The sequence below is a fragment of the Gorilla gorilla genome, chromosome 20 (genome assembly GCF_029281585.2).
Source record: "Gorilla gorilla gorilla isolate KB3781 chromosome 20, NHGRI_mGorGor1-v2.1_pri, whole genome shotgun sequence".
Lineage (NCBI taxonomy): Eukaryota > Metazoa > Chordata > Mammalia > Primates > Hominidae > Gorilla > Gorilla gorilla.
This window is the reverse complement of record NC_073244.2, coordinates 10,317,845-10,344,898: the sequence shown is the minus strand read 5'-3', so window position 1 is coordinate 10,344,898 and position 27,054 is coordinate 10,317,845. Positions and strand designations below refer to the sequence as shown.

The 27,054-nt window shown below is 55.2% G+C and overlaps 1 protein-coding gene across 2 annotated transcripts in view; it reads left to right on the top strand.

Moving 5' to 3' along the window:
• SEMA6B (semaphorin 6B) overlaps positions 1–25,589 on the top strand; it is a 47,396-nt gene extending 21,807 nt beyond the window's left edge. The window contains exons 1-17 of one of the 2 annotated variants that reach the window (XM_031006459.3): positions 8,123–8,566; positions 9,602–9,751; positions 9,939–10,062; positions 10,860–10,920; positions 11,071–11,133; positions 11,999–12,100; positions 12,524–12,614; positions 12,993–13,112; positions 13,612–13,700; positions 15,511–15,728; positions 17,212–17,343; positions 17,874–18,023; positions 19,719–19,901; positions 19,991–20,137; positions 21,697–21,774; positions 21,892–21,950; positions 23,649–25,589. In XM_031006459.3, coding sequence (XP_030862319.1) covers positions 9,631–9,751; positions 9,939–10,062; positions 10,860–10,920; positions 11,071–11,133; positions 11,999–12,100; positions 12,524–12,614; positions 12,993–13,112; positions 13,612–13,700; positions 15,511–15,728; positions 17,212–17,343; positions 17,874–18,023; positions 19,719–19,901; positions 19,991–20,137; positions 21,697–21,774; positions 21,892–21,950; positions 23,649–24,577 — 2,667 coding nt within the window. In that variant the 5' untranslated portion in view covers positions 8,123–8,566; positions 9,602–9,630 and the 3' untranslated portion in view covers positions 24,578–25,589. Of the gene's footprint in view, positions 1–8,122; positions 8,567–9,601; positions 9,752–9,938; positions 10,063–10,859; positions 10,921–11,070; positions 11,134–11,998; positions 12,101–12,523; positions 12,615–12,992; positions 13,113–13,611; positions 13,701–15,510; positions 15,729–17,211; positions 17,344–17,873; positions 18,024–19,718; positions 19,902–19,990; positions 20,138–21,696; positions 21,775–21,891; positions 21,951–23,648 lie in introns of those variants that run through there. The other variant, XM_031006460.3, reaches the window with a different exon arrangement.
• The last annotated feature ends 1,465 nt before the right edge of the window (positions 25,590–27,054 follow it).

Here is a 27,054-nt window from a genome sequence, read left to right as displayed (position 1 = left end):
TGTGGATGCATCTTGAGGCAATCACGCTCAGTGAGAGAGCCAGACACGAAAGGACAAACACTGTGTGACCCACTCCTAGGAGGTCCCTAGAGTCATCAGGTTCACCGAGACAGTAGGATGGGAGGTGCCAGGGGCTGGGGAGGGGGGTGAGGAGTGAGTGTTTCATGGGGACAGAATTTCAGTTTGGGAAGTTGAGAAAGTTCTGGAGATGGTGGTGGTGATGGGTGCACAATTATGTGGATGTTCTTAATGCTAGTGAACTGTGTGTACTTAAAAACAGTTAAGGGCCCACCGGGCACCGTGGCTCACAACTGTAATCCCAGCACTTTGGGAGGCCGAGGCGGGTGGATCACCTGAGGTCAGGAATTCAAGACCAGCCAGGCCAATATGGTGAAACCTTATCCCTACTAAAAATACAAAAATTGGCCGGGCGCAGTGGCTCATGCCTGTAATCCCAGCACTTTGGGAGGCCGAGGCGGGCGGATCACGAAGTCAGGAGATCGAGACCATCCTGGCTAACATGGTGAAACCCTCTCTCTACTAAAAAATAAAACAAAAATTAGCCGGGTGCTAATTTTTGGTGGTGGGCACCTGTAGTCCCAGCTACTCGGTAGGCTGAGGCAGGAGAATGGCGAGAACCCGGGAGGCGGAGCTTGCAGTGAGCCGAGATCGCACCACTGCACTCCAGCCTGGGCGACAGAGTGAGACCCTGTCTCAAAAAAAAAAAAAAAAAAGTTTAAAGAAATAGAATTAAATATTATTCTGATAAAACACAAGATGAAAGACACACCATGTCATACCCATTAGGATGGCTACTGTCAAAAACTGGAAGGTGGCCGGGCATGGTGGCTCACACCTGTAATCCTCGCACTTTGGGAGGCCACGGCGGGTGGATCACCTGAGGTCAGGAGTTCGAGACCAGCCTGGCCAACATTGTGACACCCCGTCTGTACTAAAAATACAAAAATTAGCCGGGCGTGGTGGCACATGGCTGTGGTCTCAGGTACTTGGGAAGTTGAGGCGGGAGGATCACTTGAACCCGGGAGGCAGAGATTGCGGTGAACCAAGATCATGCCACTGCACTCCAGCCTGAGTGACAGAGCGAGACTCCATCTCAAGAAAATAATAAGAATGAAGGAGGCTGGGCATGGTGGCTCACACCTGTAATCCCAGCACTTTGGGAGGCCGAGGTGTGTGGATTGCATGAGGTCAGGAGTTCAAGATCAGCCAGACCAACATGGTGAAACCCCATGTATACTAAAAATACAAAAAAAATTAGCCGGGCGTGGTGGCGTGCACCTGGAGTCCCAGCTACCTGGGAGGCTGAGCAAGGAGAATCGCTTGAACCTGGGAGGCGGAGGTTGCAGTGAGCTGAGATCGTGCCACTGCACACCAGCCTGGGAGACAGAGCGAGACTGTCTCAAAAAAAGAAAAAAAAAAAAGGGAAGGAAACCCTGACACAGGTCACAGTGTGGATGCATCTTGAGGCAATCACGCTCAGTGAGAGAGCCAGACACGAAAGGACAAACACTGTGTGACCCACTCCTAGGAGGTCCCTAGAGTCATCAGGTTCACCGAGACAGTAGGATGGGAGGTGCCAGGGGCTGGGGAGGGGGGTGAGGAGTGAGTGTTTCATGGGGACAGAATTTCAGTTTGGGAAGTTGAGAAAGTTCTGGAGATGGTGGTGGTGATGGGTGCACAATTATGTGGATGTTCTTAATGCTAGTGAACTGTGTGTACTTAAAAACAGTTAAGGGCCCACCGGGCACCGTGGCTCACAACTGTAATCCCAGCACTTTGGGAGGCCGAGGCGGGTGGATCACCTGAGGTCAGGAATTCAAGACCAGCCAGGCCAATATGGTGAAACCTTATCCCTACTAAAAATACAAAAATTGGCCGGGCGCAGTGGCTCATGCCTGTAATCCCAGCACTTTGGGAGGCCGAGGCGGGCGGATCACGAAGTCAGGAGATCGAGACCATCCTGGCTAACATGGTGAAACCCTCTCTCTACTAAAAAATAAAACAAAAATTAGCCGGGTGCTAATTTTTGGTGGTGGGCACCTGTAGTCCCAGCTACTCGGTAGGCTGAGGCAGGAGAATGGCGAGAACCCGGGAGGCGGAGCTTGCAGTGAGCCGAGATCGCACCACTGCACTCCAGCCTGGGCGACAGAGTGAGACCCTGTCTCAAAAAAAAAAAAAAAAAAGTTTAAAGAAATAGAATTAAATATTATTCTGATAAAACACAAGATGAAAGACACACCATGTCATACCCATTAGGATGGCTACTGTCAAAAACTGGAAGGTGGCCGGGCATGGTGGCTCACACCTGTAATCCTCGCACTTTGGGAGGCCACGGCGGGTGGATCACCTGAGGTCAGGAGTTCGAGACCAGCCTGGCCAACATTGTGACACCCCGTCTGTACTAAAAATACAAAAATTAGCCGGGCGTGGTGGCACATGGCTGTGGTCTCAGGTACTTGGGAAGTTGAGGCGGGAGGATCACTTGAACCCGGGAGGCAGAGATTGCGGTGAACCAAGATCATGCCACTGCACTCCAGCCTGAGTGACAGAGCGAGACTCCATCTCAAGAAAATAATAAGAATGAAGGAGGCTGGGCATGGTGGCTCACACCTGTAATCCCAGCACTTTGGGAGGCCGAGGTGTGTGGATTGCATGAGGTCAGGAGTTCAAGATCAGCCAGACCAACATGGTGAAACCCCATGTATACTAAAAATACAAAAAAAATTAGCCGGGCGTGGTGGCGTGCACCTGGAGTCCCAGCTACCTGGGAGGCTGAGCAAGGAGAATCGCTTGAACCTGGGAGGCGGAGGTTGCAGTGAGCTGAGATCGTGCCACTGCACACCAGCCTGGGAGACAGAGCGAGACTGTCTCAAAAAAAGAAAAAAAAAAAAAAGGGAAGGAAACCCTGACACAGGTCACAGTGTGGATGCATCTTGAGGCAATCACGCTCAGTGAGAGAGCCAGACACGAAAGGACAAACACTGTGTGACCCACTCCTAGGAGGTCCCTAGAGTCATCAGGTTCACCGAGACAGTAGGATGGGAGGTGCCAGGGGCTGGGGAGGGGGGTGAGGAGTGAGTGTTTCATGGGGACAGAATTTCAGTTTGGGAAGTTGAGAAAGTTCTGGAGATGGTGGTGGTGATGGGTGCACAATTATGTGGATGTTCTTAATGCTAGTGAACTGTGTGTACTTAAAAACAGTTAAGGGCCCACCGGGCACCGTGGCTCACAACTGTAATCCCAGCACTTTGGGAGGCCGAGGCGGGTGGATCACCTGAGGTCAGGAATTCAAGACCAGCCAGGCCAATATGGTGAAACCTTATCCCTACTAAAAATACAAAAATTGGCCGGGCGCAGTGGCTCATGCCTGTAATCCCAGCACTTTGGGAGGCCGAGGCGGGCGGATCACGAAGTCAGGAGATCGAGACCATCCTGGCTAACATGGTGAAACCCTCTCTCTACTAAAAAATAAAACAAAAATTAGCCGGGTGCTAATTTTTGGTGGTGGGCACCTGTAGTCCCAGCTACTCGGTAGGCTGAGGCAGGAGAATGGCGAGAACCCGGGAGGCGGAGCTTGCAGTGAGCCGAGATCGCACCACTGCACTCCAGCCTGGGCGACAGAGTGAGACCCTGTCTCAAAAAAAAAAAAAAAAAAAGTTTAAAGAAATAGAATTAAATATTATTCTGATAAAACACAAGATGAAAGACACACCATGTCATACCCATTAGGATGGCTACTGTCAAAAACTGGAAGGTGGCCGGGCATGGTGGCTCACACCTGTAATCCTCGCACTTTGGGAGGCCACGGCGGGTGGATCACCTGAGGTCAGGAGTTCGAGACCAGCCTGGCCAACATTGTGACACCCCGTCTGTACTAAAAATACAAAAATTAGCCGGGCGTGGTGGCACATGGCTGTGGTCTCAGGTACTTGGGAAGTTGAGGCGGGAGGATCACTTGAACCCGGGAGGCAGAGATTGCGGTGAACCAAGATCATGCCACTGCACTCCAGCCTGAGTGACAGAGCGAGACTCCATCTCAAGAAAATAATAAGAATGAAGGAGGCTGGGCATGGTGGCTCACACCTGTAATCCCAGCACTTTGGGAGGCCGAGGTGTGTGGATTGCATGAGGTCAGGAGTTCAAGATCAGCCAGACCAACATGGTGAAACCCCATGTATACTAAAAATACAAAAAAAATTAGCCGGGCGTGGTGGCGTGCACCTGGAGTCCCAGCTACCTGGGAGGCTGAGCAAGGAGAATCGCTTGAACCTGGGAGGCGGAGGTTGCAGTGAGCTGAGATCGTGCCACTGCACACCAGCCTGGGAGACAGAGCGAGACTGTCTCAAAAAAAGAAAAAAAAAAAAAAGGGAAGGAAACCCTGACACAGGTCACAGTGTGGATGCATCTTGAGGCAATCACGCTCAGTGAGAGAGCCAGACACGAAAGGACAAACACTGTGTGACCCACTCCTAGGAGGTCCCTAGAGTCATCAGGTTCACCGAGACAGTAGGATGGGAGGTGCCAGGGGCTGGGGAGGGGGGTGAGGAGTGAGTGTTTCATGGGGACAGAATTTCAGTTTGGGAAGTTGAGAAAGTTCTGGAGATGGTGGTGGTGATGGGTGCACAATTATGTGGATGTTCTTAATGCTAGTGAACTGTGTGTACTTAAAAACAGTTAAGGGCCCACCGGGCACCGTGGCTCACAACTGTAATCCCAGCACTTTGGGAGGCCGAGGCGGGTGGATCACCTGAGGTCAGGAATTCAAGACCAGCCAGGCCAATATGGTGAAACCTTATCCCTACTAAAAATACAAAAATTGGCCGGGCGCAGTGGCTCATGCCTGTAATCCCAGCACTTTGGGAGGCCGAGGCGGGCGGATCACGAAGTCAGGAGATCGAGACCATCCTGGCTAACATGGTGAAACCCTCTCTCTACTAAAAAATAAAACAAAAATTAGCCGGGTGCTAATTTTTGGTGGTGGGCACCTGTAGTCCCAGCTACTCGGTAGGCTGAGGCAGGAGAATGGCGAGAACCCGGGAGGCGGAGCTTGCAGTGAGCCGAGATCGCACCACTGCACTCCAGCCTGGGCGACAGAGTGAGACCCTGTCTCAAAAAAAAAAAAAAAAAAGTTTAAAGAAATAGAATTAAATATTATTCTGATAAAACACAAGATGAAAGACACACCATGTCATACCCATTAGGATGGCTACTGTCAAAAACTGGAAGGTGGCCGGGCATGGTGGCTCACACCTGTAATCCTCGCACTTTGGGAGGCCACGGCGGGTGGATCACCTGAGGTCAGGAGTTCGAGACCAGCCTGGCCAACATTGTGACACCCCGTCTGTACTAAAAATACAAAAATTAGCCGGGCGTGGTGGCACATGGCTGTGGTCTCAGGTACTTGGGAAGTTGAGGCGGGAGGATCACTTGAACCCGGGAGGCAGAGATTGCGGTGAACCAAGATCATGCCACTGCACTCCAGCCTGAGTGACAGAGCGAGACTCCATCTCAAGAAAATAATAAGAATGAAGGAGGCTGGGCATGGTGGCTCACACCTGTAATCCCAGCACTTTGGGAGGCCGAGGTGTGTGGATTGCATGAGGTCAGGAGTTCAAGATCAGCCAGACCAACATGGTGAAACCCCATGTATACTAAAAATACAAAAAAAATTAGCCGGGCGTGGTGGCGTGCACCTGGAGTCCCAGCTACCTGGGAGGCTGAGCAAGGAGAATCGCTTGAACCTGGGAGGCGGAGGTTGCAGTGAGCTGAGATCGTGCCACTGCACACCAGCCTGGGAGACAGAGCGAGACTGTCTCAAAAAAAGAAAAAAAAAAAAAAGGGAAGGAAACCCTGACACAGGTCACAGTGTGGATGCATCTTGAGGCAATCACGCTCAGTGAGAGAGCCAGACACGAAAGGACAAACACTGTGTGACCCACTCCTAGGAGGTCCCTAGAGTCATCAGGTTCACCGAGACAGTAGGATGGGAGGTGCCAGGGGCTGGGGAGGGGGGTGAGGAGTGAGTGTTTCATGGGGACAGAATTTCAGTTTGGGAAGTTGAGAAAGTTCTGGAGATGGTGGTGGTGATGGGTGCACAATTATGTGGATGTTCTTAATGCTAGTGAACTGTGTGTACTTAAAAACAGTTAAGGGCCCACCGGGCACCGTGGCTCACAACTGTAATCCCAGCACTTTGGGAGGCCGAGGCGGGTGGATCACCTGAGGTCAGGAGTTCAAGACCAGCCTGGCCAATATGGCAAAATCCCATCTCTACTAAAAATACAAAAATTAGCCGGGTATGGTGGCAGGCACTTGTGATCCCAGTTACTCGGGAGGCTGAGACAAGAGAATTGCTTGAACCTGGGAAGCTGAGGTTGCAGTGAGCCGAGATCACGCCATTGCACTCCAGCCTGGGCGACAGAGCAAGACTCTTGTCTCCAAAAAAAAAAAAAAAGAAAAAAGAGCACTCACCCCTTGGGGGTGTTGTGAAGATTAAATGAGTTAATTTAAGTACTTATGATAATGCCTGGCACCTAGCAAGTGCTTTGTGTTTGCTAGGTGTTTTTTTGTCGTTGTTTTAATTTAAATTAATTTTATTTTCTTTGAGATAGGGTCTCACTCGGTCGCCCAGACTGGAGTACAGCGGACCAATTATAACTCATTGCGTTCTTGAACTCCTGGGCTCAAGCAATCATCCTGCTTCAGCCTCACAAGTAGCTGGGACTACAGGCACGTGCCACCATGCCTGGTTAATTTTTTATGTTCTGTAGAGATTATGGGGGCGTGTCTCGCTATGTTGCCCAGGCTGGTCTCAAACTCCTGAGCTCAAGTGATCCTCTTGCCTTGGCCTCACAAAGTGCTTTACAAAATTAATACAAAAATTAACCGGGCGTGGCAGTGCCCACCTGTAATCCCAGCTTTTCAGGAGGCTGAGACAAGAGAATTGCTTGAACCTGGGAGGTGGAGGTTGCAGTGAGCAGAGATCATACCAATGCATCGCAGCCTGGGTGACAGAGTGAGACTCTGTCCACCTTCCCCTGCGTCCCCCACCCCCGGCAAAAAAAAAAAAAAGTCAGGCATGGTGGTGCACACCTATGGTCCCAGCTACTCGGGAGGTTGAGGCAGGAGGATTGCTTGAGCCTGGAAGTTCAAGGCTGCAGTGAGTGGTGATTGTGCCACCGTACTGCATCCTGGGCAACAGAGCCAGACCCTGTCTCTTAAAACAAGGTTTAAAGAAATAGTTTCTAGAATTAAATATTATTCTGATAAAACACAAGATGAAAGACACAGCATGTCATACCCATTAGGATGGCGACTGTCAAAAAACCAAAAGGTGGCCAAGTGTGGTGGCTCACACCTGTAATCCTCGCACTTTGAGAGGCCAAGGTGAGTGGATCATCTGAGGTCAGGAGTTCGAGACCAGCCTGGCCAACATGGTGAAACCCCATCTGTACTAAAAATACAAAAATTAGCTGGGCGTGGTGGCACGTGGCTGTGGTCTCAGGTACTTGGTAAGTTGAGGCGGGAGGATCGCTTGAGCCCGGGAGGCAGAGATTGCTGTGAACCAAGATCATGCCACTGCACTCCAGCCTGGGTGACAGAGCGAGACTCCATCTCAAGAAAATAATAAGAATGAAGGAGGCTGGGCATGGTGGCTCACACCTGTAATCCCAGCAGTTTGGGAGGCCGAGGTGTGTGGATTGCATGAGGTCAGGAGTTCAAAACCAGTTTGACCAACATGGTGAAGTGCCATGTGTACTAAAAATACAAAAAAATTTAGCTGGGCATGGTGGCATGCACCTGGAGTCCCAGCTACCTGAGAGGCTGAGAAGAATCGCTTGAACCCGGGAGGCGGAGGTTGCAGTGAGCTGAGGTGGCACCACTGCACTCCAGCCTGGGCGACAGAGCAAGACTCTGTCTCAAATAATAATACTACTAATAATAGTTAAATGAAAATGGTTAAGATGACAGCTTTTATGTTATATATATTTTAGCCATTTTTTTTTTAAAGGCACAGGGCAGACAGGGCTCTTAGTTAGGTTCTGGGGTAGGGGGCTAGAAAGGCCCGTGGCATGAGGGGAGGGTAGGCCGAAGTGGGGTCTGAGGTCAGGGGCCTTGAATCCCAGGGAGAGGCTGGGGCCTGGACTCAGGGGTCCCTGGGAGCCACAGGAGGCTGTAGAGCAGGGGAGGAGCCAGGGAAGGAAATTCTGAAGGAAACAGGGCCGTGCCCTGAACACACGTGGAATCCGGGTGTTCGCTGAGTCACAAATCCTGGAAGCTCAGGGTTGTGGAGAGGAAGTCCAGCCGCGCTATGCGAGGTCTTCCTGTTTTTGGAGGAGGCAGGCACCCCAGGGCCGATCGTCGCGAATCACCTTCACCTCTAGGGGCTCAGAATCCCTGAGCCAGAAGGCCAGGGCAGGGCTGGGGGATACCCCTGCTGCTCAGACAGGGAAATGGGCTCGGAGCTTGCCCAATACTTCCCAGAAGGACGAGGCTGCTGAGCTTCTCATTCGGGGCTCCGGGACCTGGACTGTACCCCTTTCTGGTAGGGGGTGCTCTGAACTGGGACCTTCAGCATGGAGGGCGGGGGTTCAGAGGGTGAATTCCGCTGCCATGTCATTACCTGGATGGGAGAGTGTCTCCACTCCACACACCTAGAAATTTCTGCAAAGTTACCTTGAATGGGAGTGGGAAGCAGTCCCCCTTGAAAGGTAGTGAGGTGCCTGTCATGGAGGTATGCAAGCGGAGGATGAAAAGGCTGGATTTGGGAAGGAGGTCAGATCTACCAGGGTCACAGAGGCCCTTGGCATGGGGAATATTCTGTGATTCTGTGGTTATGTAGTACTGTCATTCCCAGCTTGTGGCTTTTTTTTTTTTTTTTGGATGGAGTCTTGCTCTGTTGCCCAGGCTGGAGTGCAGTGGTGCGATCTTGGCTCACTGCAACCTCCACCTCCTGGGTTCAAGGGATTCTCCTGCCTCAGCTCTCCAGTAGCAGGGATTACGGGCACAGGCCACCATACCTGGCTAATTTTTGTATTTTTTTGTAGAGACAGGGTTTCGCTATGTTAGGCAGGCCGGTCTTGAACTCCTGACCTCAGATGATCCTCCCACCTCGGCCTCCCAAAATGTTGGGATTACAGGCGTGAGCCACCACACACAGCCAGCTTGTGGCTTATAAAATTCCAAGAGCCTTTGCCTCTTTTTTTTTTTTTAGCCTTTGAGTTTAATATTTTTGTGTTTTAATTCTAAGTATTTTTATGCATGTATTTTGAGATTGCATTTTTAAATATATGTTTTAGGATATTTGTATCTGTTATTATAATAATTATTATTAGTTTTAAATTACCGAATGCAGTTTTGTTTGAAGTCGTTTCCTGGGCTTTCACGCACACGTGGCCATAAAGTTGTGATAATTAAATCAGTGCTGTGTATTATTATTATTGCCATTTTTGTTGTTATTAATTATTATCCCCGTGGGGAATTTTTCTGGGATTTGAAGGAGCGTCTGCTGCTCTCGCCCGCCGTCTTGTGGCCGCGAGCGGGACTGCAGGCCGCTCACCTCGCCGCCCCTTGCCCGCAGGCGTCACCTCCTGTCGCCTGGCCCTCGCCATGCAGACCCCGCGAGCGTCCCCTCCCCGCCCGGCCCTGCTGCTTCTGCTGCTGCTACTGGGGGGCGCCCACGGCCTCTTTCCTGAGGAGCCACCGCCGCTCAGCGTGGCCCCCAGGGACTGTGAGTCTGGGGGTGTCTTTGGGCGGGGGTGGAGTCCCGTGGGAGTATCTGGGTTCCCAGTTGGGTCTGCTGCCCCCACTGGGGGACTCAACCAGTCCAGGAGCCACCCCTAGAAGGGGCATGACCTCAGGCCACCCTCTCTTCACCCCCAGCCCTTGCTCACACCCCTCTCCACCCCCTCACTCAGACCTGAACCACTATCCCGTGTTTGTGGGCAGCGGGCCCGGACGCCTGACCCCCGCAGAAGGTGCTGACGACCTCAACATCCAGCGAGTCCTGCGGGTCAACAGGACGCTGTTCATTGGGGACAGGTATTGCTGGGGACAGCAAGGAGGCCTGTGTGACGAGCAGAATGAGCGAGGGGGAGAGAGAGAGGAGGCGAGGGCAGGGAGGGGATGGAGCAGGTCGTGCAGGGCCTGTTGGGCCATTGGGAGGACTTAGGCTTTGACCCGGAGGAAGGTGGGAGCCACGGAGGGTTTTAGGTAGAGGAAGGACTGGACCTGACTCAGGTGCTCACACGCGCCCTCTGGTGGCTGCTTCTGGGAGGGGGCGAGAATGGAATCCAGGGGACCAGGGTGGAGGGGACTGGGCTGTCCAGGCTGGCTATGATTGGGGCTGGACCAGGTGGAAGCTGTCGTGGGGAGAAGCAAGTGTGAGATTACGGGGCTTCTAGGGATGGGCTTCCCAGGAAGGAGAGAGACCGGACAGATCAAATGCTCTGGAGAGGATGAGGAGGATGCGGAAGTGACCACTGGGCTTAACTACACGAGGTCACCAATGACGTTGAGCAGGGCGGCTTCCTCGGCAAGGGTGTGAGGAGAGAGAGCCTGGTGGGCGCCTGGGAGGCGCCGAGTGGGGCACCTGACCTAAGGCCATGGGACATGGTGTTGGGGGCAGTCCGTGGGGCGTGCCGGGCAGGAGGTGGAGTGCAGGATATGAAGGCCTGCTGGGGCCCTTGGGGGGTGTGGTCGGCGCTAGAGTTGCTCGTGTCAGAGGCATTGGCATGGCCCTGCATGCCCCCGTGTGCACACCACATTGGCAGTGGGAAGGAAGGAACGGGAGAGGGTGGCGGAGCCCCCAGGTCTCACTAACTATGCCCCTCCCCCAGGGACAACCTCTACCGGGTAGAGCTGGAGCCCCCCACGTCCACGGAGCTGCGGTACCAGAGGGTGAGGAAGGGGTGCAGGTGGGAGTGGAGGGGTAGGGCCAGGGGGACGCGGCACTGCGCCGGGGAGCTGGGTGGATTCGGCCCTGCACGGCGGGGTCACTCAGGGCTGCTGGGACCCGGTACCCCCTCACCAGCTCTCTCTTGTCTGCAGAAGCTGACCTGGAGATCTAACCCCAGCGACATAAACGTGTGTCGGATGAAGGGCAAACAGGAGGTGAGCTGGCCCTGGCTCGGTCCCGGCCCCTGCGAATCAGCCCTGGCATTACCCATGCCCCGCCCCAATCAGACCAGGCCACGCCCACCTCACCAGCCCTGGCCACGCCCCAACCCACCCCCAATCAGCCCTGGCCACGCCCAACTGCCAGCCCTGGCCACACCCCCAAACAGCCATGGCCACGTCCACGTCCCCGTCCCCACCCAATTGGTCCTAGCCCGGCCCCCCACCTAGCCACAATTAGCCATAACCACGCCCCAAATAGTTCTGGCTATGCCCACACTTCTGCCCCTGTCAGTCCTACCACCACCCCCAGCCTCGTTCCAACAAGCCCAGGCCATGTTCACACGCCACCCAATAGTTCACTCCCCACCCAATCGATCAGGTATCCCAACCCCTCCCCTATCAGTCCTGCCGCCCCCCACGCCCCCGGCCCGCCCCAATAAGCCCAGGCCACGCTCCCAACTTGGCCCCAATCAGCTATAACCGTGCCCACCACGCCCCAGTTAGTTCTGGTCACGACCATGCCCCACCCCAATCGGCCGTGACCACACCCAGGGCGGATCCTTCTCCATCCCAGGTTAGGACTCTGCTATTGCCATGGTTATGCCCACAGTCTGACAATGCCCATCATCCTGGCCTTGCCTGCATTGCTGATACAAAGTGTTTCCCTTTCTGGGTCGCACCGTGTCCCCAGCCAGTCCTAGGTTCAGCCCCTGCCTTGGCCACGTCCCAAGGAGGGTCCCAGCCTTGGCCATGCCCACAACAGACCGGCCCTCCACCCACACAACTCCGGTTCTGGCCACGCCCATCACCATGACCACGCCCACATCGCGCTCCCCGCTTCCTCCTGTCCCCACCTCAGGGCGAGTGTCGAAACTTCGTAAAGGTGCTGCTCCTTCGGGACGAGTCCACGCTCTTTGTGTGCGGTTCCAACGCCTTCAACCCGGTGTGCGCCAACTACAGCGTGAGTCTTCAGACTCCCTGCACCCCAGGTCCAACCTCCAGGCCTCTGCTCGCCCGACCTCCGCTGGCCATGGCTTTTCCCCAGGCCGTGTCACCTCCTCCAGGAAGCCTTCCTGGATATACTCTCCCTGCCTCCTCCCCCTGAGCTCAAGAGGAGTCAGTGCTGTCCAAACAAGGCCTGTACAGGGGGCCAGGGAAGCCGTAGCTACTTAGGCAATGAGCCAGTTACAGGTCTAACTAGGGATTGGCTCTTAAACCCATTCACAGATCAGTAAACTGAGGCCCTGAGAGGTTAAGTGAGTGGCCAAGGTCACACAGTAATCCATGGTGGATCAGGATTCCCCCTGAAGTGGGGGGCTGAGGGAGCCAGGGGCTGCTAGGTGGGGTCAGGAGATCTGTCACTCAGGCCCCATGGTCCCTGCAGATAGACACCCTGCAGCCCGTCGGAGACAACATCAGCGGTATGGCCCGCTGCCCGTACGACCCCAAGCACGCCAATGTTGCCCTCTTCTCTGGTAAGTAACCCGCCAACCTCCGTCTGATCAGCCCCAGCCACAGGCAAGACCTGGCATTTTCTACTCCAGCGTCTGGGTCGTTTAGAAGGCAGCTGGACGACCACTTGTCCCAGCTGTGACATGGGCAGACTCTCAGCCCAGGTTTGGGGCTCAGCTGGGATTGAGGCTCAGCGGGGTTTGGGGCTTAGCCGGGGTCAGGGGCTCAGTTAAGGTCAGGGCTTGGATGGAGGTGGGGCTTGGATGGGATCAGGGCTCAGCCTGGAGACAGGGGCTCCCCTAGGCTCAGGACTCAGTCTCAGAAAATCGAGTTTCGACCCACCCAGCCCCTGGCCTCTGCGGTCTCATCTCTTGCCTGCCTTCCCCACCTACCCCATCCAGACGGGATGCTCTTCACAGCTACTGTTACCGACTTCCTAGCCATTGATGCTGTCATCTACCGCAGCCTCGGGGACAGGCCCACCCTGCGCACCGTGAAACATGACTCCAAGTGGTTCAAAGGTGAGACCAGGAAGGGCAGTGGGCCCAGACCTGGCAGGGCCCAGAACCTGACATTCATCAAATCTCCCCACCAGAATAAGAGTCCCAGAGGAGCTTGGTGGGGAGATTTCCACCACATCTTTGGAATCTGTTGGCCTTTTTGAAGACTAGAAAGCTAGAGGAATAAGTTTAGTTGGATCTAAAGTAGAACCCGCTGGAAGTGGGTGGCTTAGAAGCCCAAAATGGAACCACAGAAAAGATATAGCAGGACTCAGCTCTTCAACACATGAGGGAGGAAGATAACAAAAAATAGTTGATGTTGCCATTTGCAGCAAGAGACACAGCGATTTTAGGCTTCTGACCTCCCTTCCCCTGCAAAATACCAAACTTTGAGTCTGTTTCATATTGTCTGGGTAACCAGCCTAGGTCCCCCCTTCACCATAAAAGCCAGTGAGTTCTTAGCCCCAGAAACCCCCTTTGTCATGTCAGGGGCTGAGTTCTGACCCCTCTTGTCCTGCAGAGCCTTACTTTGTCCATGCGGTGGAGTGGGGCAGCCATGTCTACTTCTTCTTCCGGGAGATTGCGATGGAGTTTAACTACCTGGAGAAGGTGAGGCCGGTGCAGTGGGGCATGAAGTTGAGAGGCTCTGATCATGTGAAGTGAGGGGGCAGAGGTGGATCCATGAATCCCTGCATGGGGTGAGAGGGTCCTGCCCTCCATTTCTGGTCCCCAGGGCCTCCTTTCCAGCCATGATCAGGCCCTGAGGCTGAAGATATCTACGGAGCAGCCGTGGAGCACTCAGCCCTGACGAGGGACTTGAGTTGGAAGTCAGATACACCTGGTGCTGTTGCTGTTCACCTGTCCACCCACCCACCCAGCCACAATCACTTATCCATCCTTCATCCCCTGTCCATCCGTCTACCTGCTCACCCTCCCACTTACCCATCTGTCTGTTCTTCAGCCCACCCACACTTTCATGAGCCCATTAATCCATCTACTCATCTGCCCACCCACTCACTCATCCACCCACTACCATCCATCCGTGCACTCATCCATCTGTCCATACATCCATCCACCCATTGATTCATCTAGCCACCCTTGCATCCTATCCATCTATCAGTCCATCCACCTATCCATCCATCTATCCATCATCTGTCCATCCATCTGCCAATCCATTCACCCATCCATTCATCCATCCATCCATCCCATCCACCCATCCATCCATTTATCTACCCATCCACACACACCCACCCACCCACCCATCCACCCATCCATCCATCCATCCATCCATCCACACATCCATCCATCCCATCCATCCAGCTGCCAACCCATCCACCCATCCATTCATCCATCCATTCATCCATCTACCTGTCCACCCACCCATCCATCCATCATCCATCATTCATCTATCCATCCATCTGCCAGTCCATCCACCCTTCCATCTCATCTATCCATCCATCTCATTCACCCACCCATCATCTATGCACCCACCCATCTATCCATCCATTTATCTGCCCATCCACCCACACACCCATCCATCCATCCACCCATCCATCCATCCATCCATCCATCCACTCACCCATCCAACCATCCACCCATCCAACTCACCTATCCATCCATCCGTCCATCCATCCATCCGTCCATCCATCCATCCATCCATCCATCCATCCATCCATCCACTCACCCATCCAACCACCTACCCACCCAACTCACCCATCCATCCATCCATCCGTCCATCCACTCACTTATCCATCCATTCATTCATCCACTTATTCACCTATCCGTGCATCCATCCATCCATTCACCTAGCTTTCTCTCTATCCATCTGTTCATCCATCCACCTACCCATCCATCTACTTATCTACCAATTGCTTGATTACCTTGTCCTCCTTCACCATCTCTTCCATTATCTATCATCCTTCTTCAGATGTATTTATTTATCCATCCACCTACTCATCCCTCCATTGTAATCGCCCGTCCATCTACTCATCCACTCATCCGTCCATCCAGGCAACCAGGCAGTGCTGAAGTGCACAGACTGCCACTAACTACTATTGTGACCTTGGACCGGTCACTTCCTTTTATCTGTGCCTCTTATCAGTGTCCCCACATGTACAATGGGGGGATATCAGTAGGCCCCCCTCGGGAAGAGTGTAAGAGATGTGAGAATAAAATGTGGGTCTTTGTGGAAACAGTGATGATTATGGTTGTCACTGTTGCTATTATCATCATTGACATTCCCACTGGGAATTTCTGCCAGGGAAGCCGGTGCCCAGAGAGGAACGGTGACTGGCCAGGGTCCCACCAGAGCCAGGGTCAGACTCCTCCATCCCAGTTTGGGTGGTGAGTGGCACAGCCTGTGAGCAGGCCTTCCTGGGACACAGAGCTCAGGCCCCCGTCCGTCCACTGTCACGCCCAGGTGGTGGTGTCCCGCGTGGCCCGAGTGTGCAAGAACGACGTGGGAGGCTCCCCCCGTGTGCTGGAGAAGCAGTGGACGTCCTTCCTGAAGGCGCGGCTCAACTGCTCTGTGCCCGGAGACTCCCATTTCTACTTCAACGTGCTGCAGGCTGTCACGGGCGTGGTCAGCCTCGGGGGCCGGCCCGTGATCCTGGCCGTTTTTTCCACGCCCAGCAACAGGTCAGCGCCCACCAATGGGAGCAAACTGGGAGCATTTGGTGGGCATGGGTAGAGAGGGCCTGCATTCACTCCTCGGGTATGCCCTGGGTGCTAGGTTGGGCACCACTGGATTAGACCTCTGAGAGGCCTCGGCCCCAGGCTGGGGTGGGACAAGCTGACACTGACCCTCTAAGTCCCTTTGGTCAGAACTGGGCCAAAGATATCCTCATCCTCTGCCTTTGGAGAGAGGAGCAGGGAGGGCTTCCTGGAGGAGGGGACATTGGAGCTGGACTTTGGGTGTGAGATGAAGAGGGAAGGGTGTTCAAAGTTGGAGAAACAGCATGTGCAAAGGTCCTGAGGCTTCAGTGAGTTCAGTATACTTAAGTAATCGTGAGAGAGTCTGTGTGGGAAGGGAACTAGGGGAGAATGCACAACAGGAGGGCAGGGAAGTGATGGGATGGATCAGGCAAGGCTTTGTGGGCTGTAGGCAGAAACTTGGACTTTTTCCCTGAGAGCACTGGGGAGCCGTGGAAGAGTGAAGAGCAAGAGGGATGAGATCAGATTTGCATTTTTTGTTTGTTTGTTTGTTTGGTTTGGTTTTTTTTGGAGACAGTTTCACTCTTGTTGCCCAGGCTGGAGTGCAGTGGCGCGATCTCGGCTCACCACAACCTCTGCCTCCTGGGTTCAAGCAATTCTCCTGCCTCAGCCTCCCTAGTAGCTGGGATTACAGGCGTGCGCCACCACACCCAGCTTATTTTGTATTTTTAGTAGAGACGGGGTTTCTCCATTTTGGTCAGGCTGGTCTCAAACTCCTGACCTCGTGATCCACCCGCCTCGGCCTCCCAAAGTGTTGGGATTACAGGCGTCAGCCACCGCACCCGGCCAAGGTTTGCATTTTTAAAAAGCCTGCTTGTGGATTGGGCACGGTGGCTTCGCCTGTAATCCCAGCACTTTGGGAGGCTGAGGAGGGCGGATCACTTGAGGTCAGGAGTTCGAAACCAGCCTGGCCAACATGGTGAAACCCCATCTCTACTAAAAGTACAAAAATTAGCTGGGTGTGGTGGTGGGCACCTGTAATTCCAGCTACTCGGGAGACTGAGGCAGGAGAATTGCTTGAACCTGGGAGGTGTAGGTTACAGTGACCTGAGATCACGTCACTGCACTCCAGCCTGGGCGACAGAGCAAGACTCGGTCTCCAAAAAAAAAAAAAAAAAGCCTGCTGGGGAGTGGGTTCGAACAGTGGCATTGGGGAGGCAGGACATCCAGTTAAACAGGGATGGGGGCCTGGACAGGGGTGGCCTCGTAGACCCTGAACTGTGGTGCAATCTGAGATGTTACTCAGGAGGAGCGGCTGCATTCGACAGATGCGGGAGGGACAGGGAACATCTCTGGCCTAGGAAGACTGAAGATTCACTGGCTCCTGCAGACAGAGGCTCCTACATGCACTTGTCCGAGATGGGGACTCCCACCGGGCTCACCAAACTCTTTCATCCCAACCCCTCAGCATCCCTGGCTCGGCTGTCTGCGCCTTTGACCTGACACAGGTGGCAGCTGTGTTTGAAGGCCGCTTCCGAGAGCAGAAGTCCCCCGAGTCCATCTGGACGCCGGTGCCGGAGGATCAGGTGCCTCGACCCCGGTGAGAACCCCCTCCATCCTGAGTCACGTGCCCGGATGAGGTCCTGATCCCCAGGGCCGAGGGCTGGGGCTTCCAGGTGGTTACTTAGCTGATGCTGAGTTCAGCTGTACCCATTATACAGTTGGGAAAAACTGAGGCCTGGTGTGGTGGCTCACGCCTGTAATCCTAGCACTTTGGGAGGCTGAGGTGGGCAGATCACCTGAGGTCGAGGGTTTGAGACCAGCCTGACCAACATGGCGAAACCCTGTCTCTACTAAAAATACAAAAATTAGCCGGGCATGATGGCACATGTCTGTAATCCCAGCCACTCGGGTGGCTGAAGCAGGAGAATCGCTTGAACCCAGGAGGTGGAGGTTGCAGTGAGCCAAAGCACTCCAGCCTGGGCGACAGATTGAGACTCTGTCTCAAAAACAAAACAAACAAACAAAAAAACTGAGGGCCGTTGGGCAAAGCAATGGGTACCTCTGGTGAATCAGGCCCCTTTATGAGGACCTTTATGTTCGTCCTGACCACACCCTTGTCACCCCCAGGCCCGGGTGCTGCGCAGCCCCCGGGATGCAGTACAATGCCTCCAGCGCCTTGCCGGATGACATCCTCAACTTTGTCAAGACCCACCCTCTGATGGACGAGGCGGTGCCCTCGCTGGGCCATGCGCCCTGGATCGTGCGGACCCTGATGAGGTCGGTCCTGGAGGGGCAGGGCATGGCGAGGGGAGACAGGATGGGGTAGATTGAGGGTGAGAGGGTCCAGATGCTCAACACAGATGAGCCCATGGCTTCCGGCGCTGCCCAGAGAGCTGGAGACACAGAGAGACAGAGAGGGAAAGATGGAGAGACACTAGGAAAGAGAGAACAAAGAGAGAGACAGAGGGATCAAGAGGTGACAGATGGGGCTGGGCACGGTGGCTCATGCTTGTAATCCCAGCACTTTGGGAGGCCGAGGCTGCCAGATCACCTAAGGCCAGGAATTCGAGACCACCCTGGCCAACATGGAGAAACCTCGTCTCTACTTAAAATACAAAAATTGGCCGGGCATGGTGGCTCACGCCTGTAATCCCAGCACTTTGGGAGGCTGAGGCAGGCGGATCACGAGGCCAGGAGATGGAGACCATCTTGGTTAACACAGTGAAACCCCGTCTCTACTAAAAATACAAAAAATTAGCTGGGCGCGGTGGCAGGCGCCTGTAGTCCCAGCTACTTGGGAGGCTGAGGCAGGAGAATGGCGTGAACCTGGGAGGCAGAGCTTGCAGTGAGCCAAGATCACGCCACTGCAGTCCCACCTGGGCGACAGAGCGAGACTCCGTCTCAAAAAAAAATAAAATAAAATAAAATACAAAAATTAGCCAGGCGTGGTGGTGGGCGCCTGTAGTCCCAGCTACTCGGGAGGCTGAGGCAAGAGAATCACTTGAACCCAGGAGGCGGAGGTTGCAGTGAGCCGAGATCACGCCACTGCACTCCAACCTGGGGCCAGAGAGAGACTACATCTCAAAAAAAAAAAAAAAAAAAAAAGAGGTAGACAGACAGACACACACCAGGAGAACAAAGGGGGAGAGAGACAGAGAGACAGTGAGAGAGACAATCAGAGACAGACAGACACCCAAAGAGACAGAGATAGGGAAGAGAGACAAAGAGAGAAAGAGACTGAAAGATATACAGACACACATACATATCAGGAGAAAGCGGGGCTGGACACAGTGGCTCACGCCTGTAATCCCAGCACTTTGAGAGGCTAAGACGGGAGGATCACTTGAGGTCAGGAGTTTGAAACCAGCCTGGCCAAATGGTGAAACCCTGTCTCTACTAAAAATACAAAAAAAAAAAGAAAATCAGCTCGGTGTGGTGGTGTGTGCCTGTAGTCCCAGCTACTTGGGAGGCTGAGGCAGGAGAATCGCTTGAACCCAGGAGGCGAGATCGAGCCACTGCACTACAGCCTGGGCAACAGAGTGAGACTCTGTCTCAAAAAAAACAAAAGAAAACAAAACATAAACTTGCCAGGCGTGATGGCGTGTGCCTGTAGTCCCTGCTACTCAGGAGGCTGAGGCAAGAGAATTGCTTGAACCCAGGAGGCGGAGGTTGCAATGAGCTGAGATTGCGCCACTGCACTCCAGCCTGGGTGACAGAGTGAGACTCCATCTCAACCAAAGAGACAGGGCTGAGGAGAGCCTGGTTTGGGGTTATGTTTCAAAAAAGGGCGAGTGTGCCCACGTGCCTGTATAGTCACCCATGTCCCCGGCATCCATGCACACGCGCATTTATTGCTGTCACATGTGTTGGTGTGTCAGTGTCTGTATGCACCCGTGTAACTATGCCCATGCCCGTGTTGGTGGCATGTGGTGATATGGGGCCAGCCTGACCCTCCCCTGCCCTGTCCCCCAGGCACCAGCTGACTCGAGTGGCTGTGGACGTGGGAGCCGGCCCCTGGGGCAACCAGACCGTTGTCTTCCTGGGTTCCGAGGCGGGGACGGTCCTCAAGTTCCTCGTCCGGCCCAATGCCAGCACCTCAGGGACGTCTGGGCTCAGTGTCTTCCTGGAGGAGTTTGAGACCTACCGGCCGGACAGGTAAGTCCGGGCAAAGGTGGGGAGGGGTTGCCAGCAGGAGGGGAGATGGGCTGAGATGTGCTCAGCCTCACCACTCTGCTTGTCCCCAGGTGTGGACGGCCCGGCGGTGGCGAGACAGGGCAGCGGCTGCTGAGCTTGGAGCTGGACGCAGCTTCGGGGGGCCTGCTGGCTGCCTTCCCCCGCTGCGTGGTCCGAGTGCCTGTGGCTCGCTGCCAGCAGTACTCGGGGTGTATGAAGTGAGTGTCCAACCCAGGCCAGCCGTGGGCGGGAAGCAAGGGAGGATGGGCACAGGGAGGGACAGCTGGGTTCCAGTCAAAAGCCCAATGATGTCCTAGTCATTGAGCTGGGCAGAGGGCACGGCCTATGCAAAGGCCCGGGGGCAGGACCACTCCTGGTGTGTTGGAAGAACAGCAAGGTGGCCGGTGTGGCTGGAGCAGAGTGAGCAAGGGGGAGAGAGGGAGGAGGGGAGGACGCGGAGGGGATGGGAGAGGACGAGGTAGTTTGTGCAGAGCTTTGTGAGCCTCGAGGAGGACTTGGGCTTTGACCTTGAAGGAGATGGGAGCCATGTAGGGTTGCAGGCAGAGGAGGGACTGGCCCTGACTCAGGTGCTTACAGGTGACCTCTGGTGGCTGCCAGGAGGAGACTGCAGGGGAAGGAGAACCAGGGACCAGGGTGGAGGCTGTTTACGTCTCTAAAATGGGAGGAAAGCTAGGATGCATGCCAGTGCTGGCACAGGCCTGCGCTCCATGGGAGCCGTCAATGCGGAGGACCCTGCTTCCTGCCCGCCGTTATTGCAACAATGACCCAGTAGCTCCGAGTCCAAGGGCACAGCCTCTGGCATGATGCCTGGGCTCCCATCTCAGCTCTGCCACTTGGGCAAACATTTACTTTCTGGAGCCTCAGTTTGCTTATCTGTAAAATGGGGAGTGAACAGTGCCCAGCACACGGATTTGTTCTAAGGACTCCAGAAGTTGCTATTAAGAAGAGGGACTGGGCTTGGTAGCTCACGTCTGTCATCCCAGCACTTTGGGAGGCCAAGGCAGGAGGACTCCTTGAGCCCAGGAGTTCGAGACCAGCCTGGGCAACACAGCATAGTGAGAGCCTGTCTCTAAAAAAAAAAAAAAAAAAAATGCAAAAATCAGCTGGGCGTGGTGGCACACACCTGTGGTCCCAGCTACCCAGAAGGCTGAGGCAGGAGGATCACTTGAGCCTGGGAGGTTGAGGCTGCAGTGAACTATGATCATGACACTGTACTCCAGCCTGGGTGACAGAGCATGACCCTGTCTCTTGAAAAAAAAAATTAAATTTTAATAAAAAAATTTTTTTTAATTTTAAAATAAAAAAAGGCCAGGCGTGGTGGCTCACACCTGTAATCCCACCACTTTGGGAGTCCGAGGCGGGTGGATCACTTGAGGTCAGGAGTTCAAGACCAACCTGGTGAAACCCTGTCTCTGATAAAAATGCAAAAATTAGCTAAGTATGGTGGTGCGTGCCTGTAATCCCAGCTACTCGGGGGGCTGAGGCAGGAGAATCGCTTGAACCCGGGAGGCGGAGGTTTCAGTGAACCAAAATCCCGCCACTGCACTCCAGGCTGGGCGACAAGAGCGAAATTCCATCTCAAAAATAAATAAATAAATAAACAACAAGAGTGAAATTCCGTCTCAAAAATTAATTAATTAATTAAAATAAAAATAAAGAGGCAGGTGCTTGGAACAGGGCCCACAGGTCACCATCACCATTGGGGTTGTGTAAGTGACTTGGACACTTGTCCCATTGGGTCCCTGGTCTGCTCTAGGAACTGTATCGGCAGTCAGGACCCCTACTGCGGGTGGGCCCCCGACGGCTCCTGCATCTTCCTCAGCCCCGGCACCAGGTACTGCGGGAGAGGGAGGTGGGTGGAGGGTGTGTCAGACCCGCCCATGATCCAGGATCCCCCTGATCTCTGACTGTGAGAGGGGCCTCTGCTGACGGTGCCTCCTCTCCCCATTAGAGCCGCCTTTGAGCAGGACGTGTCCGGGGCCAGCACCTCAGGCTTAGGGGACTGCACAGGTGAGTTGGGGGGACGGCAGGCTAAGACCCCCATCCCCCACTACCATGGGGGAGGGGAGGGAGGAGGCTGGAGGACCCTCGAATCCTCTGGGAGGTGGGTGGGGAAACTGGACTCCATCAGAGAACTTTAGAAAGGCATGGGGTGGGCCGGGCGCGGTGGCTCACGCCTGTAATCCCAGCACTTTGGGAGGCCAAGGTGGGCGGATCACGAGGTCAGGAGATCGAGACCATCCTGGCTAACACGGTGAAACCCCGTCTCTACTAAAAATACAAAAAATTAGCCAGGCGTGGTGGCAGGTGCCTGTAGTCCCAGCTACTCGGGAGGCTGAGGCAGGAGAATGGCGTGAATCCGGGAGGCGGAGCCTGCAGTGAGCCAAGATCACACCACTGCACTCCAGCCTGGACGACAGAGCAAGACTCCGTCTCAAAAAAAGAAAAGAAAGGCATGGGGTGGTCTCATCTCATTTATTGGGGAGAGAGATAGGGGAAGAACAGAGACACCAAGAAACAGGCAGGCTTTGACAAGGACGAAGAGACAGCAGAAGGCAGACAGACCAACTTCAACAGGACAGAAGGGGCCAGGCGCGGCAGCTCCTGCCTATAATCCCAGCATTTTGAGAGGCCAAGACAGGACGATCACTTGAGGTCAGGAGTTTGAGACCAGCCTGGGGAATATAGTGAAACCCTGTCTCTAAAACAAAAACCCAAAAATAATCCAGACGTGGCAGTGCCTGCCTGTAGTTCCAGCTACTTGGGAGTCTGAGGCGGGAGGATCGCTTGAGCCCAGGGAGTTGGAGGCTGCAATGAGCTGTGATCAGGCCACTGTACTCCAGCTTGGGCAACAGAGTGAGAACATGTCTTTTTTTTTTTTTTTTTTTTTTTTTTTTTTGAGACAGAGTCTTGCTCTGTCACCCAGGCTGGAGTGCAGTAGTGTGATCTCAGCTCACTGCGACCTCCACCTCCCGGGTTCAATTGATTCTCCTGCCTCAGCCTCCCAAGTAGCTGAGATTACAGGCACACACCACCACATCCGGCTAAAATTTGTATTTTTAGTAGAAATGGGTTTCACTTGTTGGCCAGGCTGGTCTCAAACTTCTGACCTCAGGTGATCTCCTGCCTCAGCCTCACAAAATGCTAGGATTATGGGTGTGAGCCATCATGCCTGGCCCAGATCCTGTCTTTAATAAAACAAACAGGTAGCTGGAGGCAGGGTTGCAGTGAGCTGCACCACTGCACTCTAGCCTGGGGGACTGTCTCAAAACAAAACAAAAAAAATTAAAAAATAATAAAAATAAGGCCAGTCGTGGTGGCTCATGCCTGTAATCCCAGCACTTTGGGAGGCAGAGGTGGGCGGATCACAAGGTCAGGAGTTCGAGACCAGCCTGGCCAACGTGGTGAAACCCCATCCTACTAAAAATACAAAAATTAGCCGGGCGTGGTAGCGGGCACCTGTGGTCCCAGCTACTCGGGAGGCTGAGGCAGGAGAATCACTTGAACATGGGAGGCGGAGGTTGCAGTGAATCGAGATCGCCCCACTGCACTCCAGCCTGGCACACAAAGGAAGACTGCTTCTCAAAAAAAAAAATAAATAAATAAAAATAAAAATAATAAAAAAGAGGACAGAGGGCCCGAGGAGGTAGGAGGGATGCCCAGGGCCACCCCGCCGGTCCCACTAACCCCCCTGTGCTCCCCGGCCAGGACTCCTGCGGGCCAGCCTCTCCGAGGACCGCGCCGGGCTGGTGTCGGTGAACCTGCTGGTAACGTCGTCGGTGGCGGCCTTCGTGGTGGGAGCCGTGGTGTCCGGCTTCAGCGTGGGCTGGTTCGTGGGCCTCCGTGAGCGGCGGGAGCTGGCCCGGCGCAAGGACAAGGAGGCCATCCTGGCGCACGGGGCGGGCGAGGCGGTGCTGAGCGTCAGCCGCCTGGGCGAGCGCAGGGCGCAGGGTCCCGGGGGCCGGGGCGGAGGCGGTGGCGGTGGCGCCGGGGTTCCCCCCGAGGCCCTGCTGGCGCCTCTGATGCAGAACGGCTGGGCCAAGGCCACGCTGCTGCAGGGCGGGCCCCACGACCTGGACTCGGGGCTGCTGCCCACGCCCGAGCAGACGCCGCTGCCGCAGAAGCGCCTGCCCACTCCGCACCCGCACCCCCACGCCCTGGGCCCCCGCGCCTGGGACCACGGCCACCCCCTGCTCCCGGCCTCCGCTTCATCCTCCCTCCTGCTGCTGGCGCCCGCCCGGGGCCCCGAGCAGCCCCCCGCGCCTGGGGAGCCGACCCCCGACGGCCGCCTCTATGCTGCCCGGCCCGGCCGCGCCTCCCACGGCGACTTCCCGCTCACCCCCCACGCCAGCCCGGACCGCCGGCGGGTGGTGTCGGCGCCCACGGGCCCCTTGGACCCAGCCTCAGCCTCCGATGGCCTCCCGCGGCCCTGGAGCCCGCCCCCGACGGGCAGCCTGAGGAGGCCACCGGGCCCCCACGCCCCTCCGGCCGCCACCCTGCGCCGCACCCACACGTTCAACAGCGGCGAGGCCCGGCCTGGGGACCGCCACCGCGGCTGCCACGCCCGGCCGGGCACAGACTTGGCCCACCTCCTCCCCTATGGGGGGGCGGACAGGACTGCGCCCCCCGTGCCCTAGGCCGGGGGCCCCCCGATGCCTTGGCAGTGCCAGCCACGGGAACCAGGAGCGAGAGACGGTGCCAGAACGCCGGGGCCCGGGGCAACTCCGAGTGGGTGCTCAAGCCCCCCCCGCGACCCACCCGCGGAGTGGGGGGCCCCCTCCGCCACAAGGAAGCACAACCAGCTCGCCCTCCCCCGACCCGGGGCCGCAGGACGCTGAGACGGTTTGGGGGTGGGTGGGCGGGAGGACTTTGCTATGGATTTGAGGTTGACCTTATGCGCGTAGGTTTTGGGTTTTTTTGCAGTTTTGGTTTCTTTTGCGGTTTTCTAACCAATTGCACAACTCCGTTCTCGGGGTGGCGGCAGGCAGGGGAGGCTTGGACGCCGGTGGGGAATGGGGGGCCACAGCTGCAGACCCAAGCCCTCCCCCACCCCTGGAAAGGTCCCTCCCCAACCCAGGCCCCTGGCGTGTGTGGGTGTGCGTGCGTGTGCGTGCCGTGTTCGTGTGCAAGGGGCCGGGGAGGTGGGCGTGCGTGTGCGTGCCAGCGAAGGCTGCTGTGGGCGTGTGTGTCAAGTGGGCCACGCGTGCAGGGTGTGTGTCCATGAGCGACGATCATGGTGGCCCCAGCGGCCTGGGCGTTGGCTGAGCCGACGCTGGGGCTTCCAGAAGGCCGGGGGCCTCCGAGGTGCCGGTTAGGAGTTTGAACCCCCCCAATCTGCAGAGGGAAGCGGGGACAATGCCGGGGTTTCAGGCAGGAGACACGGGGAGGGCCTGCCCAGAAGTCACATCGGCAGCAGCTGTCTAAAGGGCTTGGGGGCCTGGGGGGGCGGCGAAGGTGGGTGGGGCCCCTCTGTAAATATGGCCCCAGGGTGGTGAGAGAGTCCCATGCCACCCGTCCCCTTGTGACCTCCCCCCTCTGACCTCCAGCTGACCATGCATGCCACGTGGCTGGCTGGGTCCTCCGCCCTCTCTGGAGTTTGCCTCCCCCAGCCCCCTCCCTATCAATAAAACTCTGTTTACAACCACCGGCCCCCATGACTCTGGCTCTGCTCTGCCTCCTGGGGGTGGCACGGGTGGGGGGCACCCTCAAAAGTCAAGGCCAGGCCGGGCGCGGTGGCCCACGCCTGTAATCCCGGCACTTTGGGAGGCCGAGGTGTGCAGATCACTTGAGGTCAAGAGTTCGAGACCAGCCTGGCCAACATGGCAAAACCCCCTCTCTACTAAAAATACAAAAAATCAGCCAGGCTTGGTGGCAGGTTCCTGTAATTCCAGCTACTCGGCAGACTGAGGCAGAAGAATAGCTTGAATCTGAGAGTCAGAGGTTGCAGTGAGCTGAGATCACACCACTGCACTACAGCCTGGGTGACAGAGCAAGACGCTGTCTCAAAAAAAAAAAAAAAAAGGCTGGGTCAAAACAAATCTGGGGAGCTGAGTGTGGAAACATGGAGACTTTGGGGTCCCCATCTTCATCTGCATAGGAGCCAGTTTCTTTTTCTTTTTCTTTTTTTTTTTTTTTTTTTGAGACAGAGTCTCACTTTGTCACCCAGGCTGGAGTACAGTGGCGCGATCTCGGCTCACTGCAACCTATGCCTCCTGGGTGCAAGCAATTCTCCTGTCTCAGCCTCTCGAGTAGCTGGGACTACAGGCACCCGCCACCACGCCCCGCTAATTTTTGTATTTTTAGTGCAGACGGGGTTTCATCATATTGGTCAGGCTGGTCTCGAACTCCTGAACTCAGGTGATCCACTTGCCTCGGCCTCCCAAAGTGCTGGGATTACAGGCGTGAGCCACTGCGCCTGGCCAGCCTTATGAATTTTGTTTTAAGTGGGACAAGAAGCCATCAGAGAGTTTTAAGCAGGGATGTGATCTGATTTCATTTTAATGGATCGTTTTGTTACTGTGTCACTACATTTCACAAGCCTTCCATCCTCTCAGTCCATGTTGATTAAGACCAACTAACGGCTGGGCTCTGGAGACTGGGCAGGGCACAAGACAGACCGAGTGCAGTGGCTCACGTCTATAACTCCAGCACTTGGAGAGACTGAGAAGATTCCTTGAGCCCAGGAGTTTGAGACCAGCCTAGGTAACATACAAAAAAATTTTTTTAATTAGCCAGGCATGGTAGCATGTATCTGTATTCCCAGCTACTCGGGAGGCTGAGGCAGGAGAATCGTTTGAACCCAGGAGGTGGAGCTTGCAGTGAGCCGAAATTGCATCACTGCACTCCAGCGTGGGTGGCAGAGGGAGACTCCATCTCAAAAAAAATTAGCCAGGCATGGTGGCACGTGCCCGTAGTCCCAGCTACTTGGGAGGCCTTGAACCCATGGTCAAAGCTACAGTTAGCTATGATTGCACCACACTGCTCCAAGCTGGGTAACAGAGCAAAATGCTGTCTCAAAAAAAAAAAAAAAAAAAAAATGACAGGGCATGGTGGCTCATGCCTGTAATTTTAGCATTTTAGGAGGCCGAGGCCAGTGGATCACATGAGCTCAGGA